The following is a 6,926-nucleotide window of genomic DNA, read 5'->3' as shown; positions in this document are numbered from 1 at the left end:
TCCGCCGGGGCTGCCCTCCCGCCACCCCGCTCCCCGCGCACGACCGCCCGTCTGTCTGCCGTCACTCGCCCGGAGTGGGCGACTCGTGCCCAGCCGCCGACACTTGCAGCTGTTCGCTTCCACCCTGACCCCTTCCCAGACAGACCCTGCTCCACCCCGGCCCCCCAGACGCAGGCCTCCATGCCGTCTCCGCAGGGCCCCCCCCGCCCCCCGCCCTCGCTCCACACGGTGCAGCTGAGGCGGCACAGGGCGCACGCACTCACCTCCGAAGTTGGCCAGCCGCCCGATCCTGGTCACTGGCACCTTCCGCTCCCGCGCCCGCTCGCTGAGCTAGGGGAGGAGAGAGGAGACGTCCGCGGGCAGCGGGGGGCCAGCCCGCCCCCGGCTCGAGGTCCGAGGCCGGCGCGGCGCCTGCAGCCGCTGAGCAAGCCCCGGGCCGGGCCGCAGCGCCGACAGCGCCCCAAAGGGCTCCGGCACGCCAGGCCCCACGCACCATCTGCTTGTGGGCCTTGCCGGCGGGCCGCGCCTTGGCTTGCCGGGCCTTCTCCACGTCCTCGGCCGTCAGGCCCCCCAGGGGAGACTGGTCCCGGTGGAAGGATCTTCTCTGAAAGCCGGTGACCAAGAAGGGGTCTCTGGGGTCCACGAAGAGCCTCCCGGTCGCCCTGCCCAGAGGCGGGGTGGCCTGGCCTGGGAGCCCCGCTTCCCGAAAGGGCCCTCCGGCGGCGCAGGCGGGAGCGGGGCCCTCGCCGACGCCGGGACCCCGCGGTGCGGACGGCGGCTGGTCGGAGCACCCGGTCGCAGACGAATCCTCGGAGGCTCGCGGGGCGCCCGGGCCGGAGAAGTGGGACGCGGCTTCCGGCCCCTCGAAGCTCTCCGCGTCCGGGGCCTCGGGCGGGGCCTGACCCTGCGGGAACGGAGCCGCCGTAGGAAGAGGAGAGGCCGCTGCCGGCTGCATGCGCTGCAGGAGACAGCAGCCGACCGGACGCTGCCCTGCCCGACCTCTGGCCCTGCGGGGGTGGCCAGAGGCGACCCGGCCGCTGCCGGGCGAGGTCAGCCCTGGGGAAGAGCCTTCCCCGCCGGGGCCAGGAGCCCAGATCCCAGTCGGGCCTCTGCGGGGAAGCAGCCAGGCCACGTGACCAGCACCTGGGCGCCCAGCAGAGCGCGCAGGTGACCGGCATCTGCAGGTTTCTCACCTGTAAATCAGGGCTAAGGCGCTGCCTGAGGGGCCGGGGAGTGTGAGCCAGGGCGAAAAGGGGGCGCGCTGAGAAGCACCGGCGGAGCCCAGCAGCAGGGCGGGCAGCCACGGGGTCTGCCGGCCACTGCGGGCCGCGGCCACACTGCCGAGGCGGCAGCCTGGACCTTCTTCACGGGGCTCTCGCCTGAGGGCTGGTCAGCACCAGGCCTGGCCTGGCCACCCTGGGAGAGGGGGTCAGCCAGGGAGGGGTACCCAGGCTTCCCTGGCACAGTCTCACAGCCTGGGGAGCAGCAGAGGTGGGGACAGGCCGGAAGTGGGGGGCGGACCCCGGGCCCGCGGGCCTGAGGGGGCGCCTCTGGGGGCCGGGCGGGGTGCCTGCTACGGCAAACCCCTCCGAGCGCCTCTCAGTTCCCGTAAAGCCTTTCCCTGGATGGCAAAATGCGCAGCTTTCGGAAATGCGGCACCAAACGCGAGCCAGCAGGAAGGCTGAGCGGCGGGCGGCTCGCGGGCCGGTCAGCTGTCCCCGGGAGGGAGCGGAGCCCCAGCGCCACCCAGGACCTCCGCAAAATGAAGGAGGCACAGGAGGCCTGGCCAGGCGCCGCCTCGCTGGGCAGGGGCGACCTGAGGCGAGACCGGGGGACGCGTCTCCCCGCCGCGCAGGTCCTTTCCCAACAGCCCGGCGGCAGCACTAAGGGCCAGGAACCGAGGCTTGGTCTTCACGGCCGCTGCTTGGCCACAGGCGGCAGAACAAGGCTCCTGCAGCTGCTCGCTGCCAGAGCTGCAAACCTGCTTTTTTCTCTGCCGTATCTTTAAGTTTCCAAGTTCAAGGAGGACAGGCCCAGGCCCTGAACGCGGGCCAGCGGCCAGCCGCCACGCTTCCTGCCGCAAGGGGAGCCCGCGCCCCACCGCCCGCCAGGGGCTCCCCATCCAGCCGAGCAGGGCCCTTACCTGCACCGCCCCCGGCACCGCGCCGATCTGCTCCGCGGCCCTGGACCGCAGGGCCCTGGCCTGCTCCCCGCCGAGGCCCAGGTGCTGCAGGTGGGTCTCCACGGCGGCCCGCGTCAGCTTGGCCAGGCCTCTGGCCACCATGACGGCGTCCCCCAACAAGGCTGCCATGCTTCGGGGCTGCAAGAGAGAGGCCGAGTCGGGGGACAGCGCTGCGCCCCACACGGGTGCTGGGGGGAGTCTGGCAGAAGGTGAGCATCTGCTTCCCCCCTCAGCCCCGCCCTCTGGCCCGGGCTCACTGAGAGGAGAGAGGGCTCAGGCCGGGTGGACTCCGGTGCCGCCCCCCGCTGCAGGGCACTGGGCAGCGTAAGGCCTCCGCGGGGGTGAGGGGCCGGGCCCGCCGGGCCGCAGGGCCCCCTAGGAACAGCCGGTCCAAATGTCCGGCCCCGTGTCCGGTGGCAGAGCCAGGGCGTGACTCGGGGTGCGCTCTTCTCCGAACCCAAACATGTTTAGGGAGCACGGGAGCGTCCACTCCCGAAGCAGTTCCCTACGGGGCCCAGGACCCACCCCAAAACCCTTGGGGTCGGGCGCGAAGGGCCGGTCACACTCGCCTTGCCCGCTGAGGACCCCGACGGACACCGCGGACTGAGGATGACCCCACGCCCCACCCCCGGCCTCGGCCCCACCGAGCCAGAGTCGCCAGGCGGTGGGGGAGCGGGAAGCGCCCTGGGCCACTGGCCTCCCCTGGGCAGGGCACACTGAGCCCCTCCATGCAGCGGGGCGTCCCTGACACCGCGGCGCCTCCCAGCACGCAGGACTGGCCTCGCGGGCTGCGTGCGGGGGGACAGGGGAGGACGAGGTGCGGAACACGGGGCTGGAGAGCAGCGCAGGCAGGAGGGGACCCAAGGACCACGGGGCGGGCACGCTGGCCAGCCAGGGTGTGCCAGCTTCACGCGGGCCGGGGCCGCCACAGGCCCCAGAGCAGAGACCCCGAGACCCTGAGACGAGAGCTGGGGCGCTTCCGGCCGCACACGCAAAGGGGGGCCCAGGCCCCCACGACGCTGAGGGCGGGGCCGGGGTGCAGACCCACGGGAGGGAGGCGGTGGAGGCCGGGGCGGGGCTGGCCGCGGCCGGCAGACAGGGATCCCCAACAGAACTAGGGGCCGGGAGCAGCCCCCCAGCCCAGGCGGCCCTGCGGAGTCAGCACTGCGCCCCAGCCGGGCACTGCTGCTTTTATTCAAAAGGAAAAGCGGGCGCCCCCTGGCTCACGGACGCAGCACTGCAGGCTGCCGGGCGCCTCAGCGCGAGTTCGATCCGCCTGTCCCTGTCCCGGAGTGACCACAGCAGACCCCGCGTCCCCCCGCGGCTCCCCTCAGCAGCGTGCCTCGTCAGTCGGCCTGTCCTGCCCCCCGCTCTGTCTCTGGGGAAGCCTCTCGCCGCCCCTGCACCTCTGGCCTGTGCCCCAGTTCTGTGTGCACCAATAAATAATTTTTAGCAAAATAAAGGGAAAACTCCAGGGGCTGCGGACACCGGAAGGCGAGGGGACCCGCCTCCCCGGGCCCTCACCTGCCGGCGCCAACTCTCCCTTTCATCCCTGGACGGGGCTCCCAGGCCGCGGAGAAGCCCCAGGGCCAGCGCCCCGCAGTGGGAGGCGGCTCCGCCCGGGCCCGGGGCCCGGCCCTCCCCTGCCCACACACCCGACTGCCCTACCCAAAGCCGCGGAAGGCGGCCATGCCCTTGAACGGGGCGGCCGGGGGCGCGCCGGCCCGGGGCTCTGCCGGGGCCGTTTACCCACCGGGCTTCCTTCGAGCCCCGCACTTCACGAGGGTGAGGCTGGGAGAGCCACGCCCGCAGAGCTCGGAGGTGCCTGGTGCCGGCTCTCAGCAACTCCCCAGCGCCCCACACCACCCCGGCAGACACAGATGCCGCAGTGACTTGCCCTCGAGCCCCGGGAGGGGCCCGCGGGACCCACTTGATGGGCAGCAGGGCAGGGGGAGCCTCTGAGAGATGTCAGCGGGTGCAACGGCCCAGCCACATCTGTTCAGAAGGACCCGTGCTGGGGCGCCCCCCTCCGGGGGGGCTGCAGAGGCAGGCCCCGCCCTCGCACCCCTAGTTCCCGGCCAGGCCACGAGGGCGGTGGTCTCAACTAAGCCACCGGCCCCCCACCGCAGGTGCCAGCTGGGGTCCAGCCCCCTCAGCTCTTCCTGAGACCTGTCGTCATTCCAGACCTGTCGCCAATTCCGCCTGAATGCCTCCTCCAGGGACTGCAGCGTGCACTGAAGCTCCTCTAGGGCCAGCGGCCTTCGGTCAGCCTGCCCTGCCCTGCCCCACTGGCCCCGCCACAGCGCCGGGGGGTCATTTCAGGTCCCCCAGGCTGCGGGCGCAGGTCTGGGATCCAGACTCAGCTGCCGGCTTCTAAATGCATCGCCACGGAGCTGGGCTCCGGGACAGGCCGGCTAATGGCTGAACGGTGACGCGTGGAAACCCATGAGGGGGCTGGCGGCGCAGCGGGTGAGACACGGCACTGCAGGCGGCCGCCGCCTCCTGCGAGTTCGACCCCCTCCCCGGAGTGGGTCGCAGCCGGGGACCCCCAGGGCCAGCAGACCTCTCCTGACCCGCCCGCTGCGGTGTGTTTCAGTCAAGCTGCCTGTTCTGCTCCCCGCTCTGTGTCTGGTGAAGCCGCTCACCGCCCCTGCATCCTGGCCGGTACCCCAGTTCTTATGTGCACAAATAAATCTTTCAAAAATAATAAATCCACGTAAAAGGCCACCGTGCCAGGCACAGTGGATGATGCCTCACCCTCTTGTCCGCCCAGGACCCACGCGAGGCGATTTTATTGCAGGGAGCGTTCTCTCACAGCGGATGCCCTCCTCACAGGAAGAACTCGCCCCCCTGGGAGCCACGGCCAGTGCCCTTCCCGACCGCGCAGGGCCACGAGCAGGCCGGGGCGTGGGACAGCACCCGGGGGCAAGGGCTGTGCCCGCCGGCCAGGCGAGCGCCCCCTCTCTGCAAAGTCTGCTTCTGGCAGGGGTCACCCTGCACCCCGCCGCGCCCCCCTGTCCACAGGCATCCGCTCGAATGCCCAACCGGCCTCACCCTCCTCTGCTTGTCCTTTCCCATCTGTCAACCCCAGCACAGGGGATAAGTCGGGACTCACCGCGCAGACTGGCCACAGAAGAGTCCTCGACTCCCCACAAGGAAAGGAGTCACCTCCGGAATGCCCACGCCTACTTGTACCAGGGGCTCCCTTCCCCTTTCCTCTTCTCCTGGGCCATCCTGCTGGAAAATCATCCAAGAACCCCACCCCCACCCCCAAGCCGGTCAAACTACATTTCCTTGGAAAAGGGTATGTGTGATCACAGGGATAATGCGACATTGCCTCGGGTGTCTAAGAGTACATCCTATGGGACGGCACCCTCCTGGCCATGTAAAGTGGCACCGAGAAAGTGTCCTGTATGTCCCCACAGGACAAGAAGGTGGGTCCTGAACCACTATCGTCCTTCCTTATGGAGGTGGGAAGGGAAGAAAAAAAGGAAAGAAGAGAGGGAGAGAGGAAGACAGACAACAGAAGGACAGAGAATATGCAAAATATGAACGGTGGTTTTTTTCTTGGTAGAGGATGGATTACTTTCACTTTCTTCATTTTCTAAAATTTTCTACAAAGAACATACTATCTGTATAGCAGAAAACAAAGCACATAAGTAGAAAGCATAAACAAGCCTACAAATGTGAGTTTTATAGACACTGTTCCGCAACCCCGGCGTGTTTGTGCAGGGCAGCGAGCGGGGGAGGGCTGGGCAGAAGGAGGGGGCTATAAATAAAGCCTCTGCACCCTTGTTTAGCCGCTGTCCCTCATCGGAAGACAACTGCCCCCAAGGGCGGCCAGGAAGGTGGAACACGGCCATCCACTGTGGGGAAGGAGGCTCAGCTGCCCTGCTCAGAGAGCAACGCCAAACCGCTTGGCAAAGCAGGAGCGGGCCCAGCGCTGGCCTCTGCTTTAAATGACAGCTGTGATGAGTGGGAACTTCCCAAAAAACCCACGATCCTAGCTTAGAATAGAAAATGAGCACACTTTCCTGCACCAGAGTTATGACATGACCATGACTGGTGTCCTTCCAGGTCGGGGTCAGCGAGCCACCACCGTGGGGCCAAGCCAGCCGCACCCCGTTTTGGGAAGTAAACCTCTACGGGAATATAGCCGAGCCGGTCACTGCTGCCCTGTCTGCAGGTCACATCTATTTTGTCGATGACTGTTTGGGGTGTTTAGTTGAAACAGCACAGTGCAGCAGCTGCAGGACCCTTTAGGGAAAGTTTGTCAACTTCTATTCTAGGAAACAGAATAAACTACAACAATTATTCAGGGTAATCTGGAAAGGTCCAAAGAGTTGTGTCACAGCCCTGACCAACTGGTGTTGGGGACCCCCTCCCCACTTACCGCCTGCCCCAGGCCTCAACAGACGGGCTCACCCCTCCGGACTCCCGGCTGCCCACCGCCGAAGCCGCCGGAGGCTCACGCTCGTAACATGCCACTGCCTTCCCCTCCTTCCCCTGAACCCACAAGGGCCTCAGACAGTCGCAGGAGAGCCCGGGCTGATGGGACATCAATGAGTCAGCCCCTCATTCCTGCCCACTCAGTGAGCCCCCACATTGCCGCCAGGTACACACCAGGTACTCACCGAGAGACGCAAGCAGACACAGCACACTGCCACCACCAGCTGAGGGGGCACAGAGAACCCCGACTGCGGGGGTGGGGGTGGGGGGAGCCGCTGGGGCTGGCCTGCAGGGG

The 6,926-nt window shown here is 67.9% G+C and overlaps 2 protein-coding genes across 2 annotated transcripts in view; both read right to left on the bottom strand.

Annotated features, from left to right (window-relative positions):
- Positions 1–2,311, bottom strand: part of ADCK3 (aarF domain containing kinase 3) — a 12,608-nt gene extending 10,297 nt beyond the window's left edge. Inside the window, exons 1-3 of the mRNA XM_004690764.2 lie at positions 2,144–2,311; positions 494–904; positions 264–330 (exon numbers count right to left, since the gene is read on the bottom strand). Of these exons, the coding sequence (XP_004690821.1) occupies positions 264–330; positions 494–904; positions 2,144–2,311 (646 nt within the window). The remainder of the gene's footprint in view (positions 1–263; positions 331–493; positions 905–2,143) is intronic.
- Positions 2,312–2,557: 246 nt separating this feature from the next.
- PSEN2 (presenilin 2) overlaps positions 2,558–6,926 on the bottom strand; it is a 46,742-nt gene continuing 42,373 nt past the window's right edge. Inside the window, exons 11-13 of the mRNA XM_012730872.1 lie at positions 6,817–6,917; positions 6,576–6,688; positions 2,558–2,759 (exon numbers count right to left, since the gene is read on the bottom strand). Coding sequence (XP_012586326.1) covers positions 2,558–2,759; positions 6,576–6,688; positions 6,817–6,917 — 416 coding nt within the window. The remainder of the gene's footprint in view (positions 2,760–6,575; positions 6,689–6,816; positions 6,918–6,926) is intronic.

The sequence above is a fragment of the Condylura cristata genome, unplaced genomic scaffold, assembly GCF_000260355.1.
Source record: "Condylura cristata isolate star-nosed mole 26May11 unplaced genomic scaffold, ConCri1.0 scaffold00029, whole genome shotgun sequence".
In the NCBI taxonomy this organism is placed as follows: domain Eukaryota; kingdom Metazoa; phylum Chordata; class Mammalia; order Eulipotyphla; family Talpidae; genus Condylura; species Condylura cristata.
The sequence above is the reverse complement of the archived record's forward strand: the minus strand, read 5'-3'. Positions and strand labels throughout refer to the sequence as shown.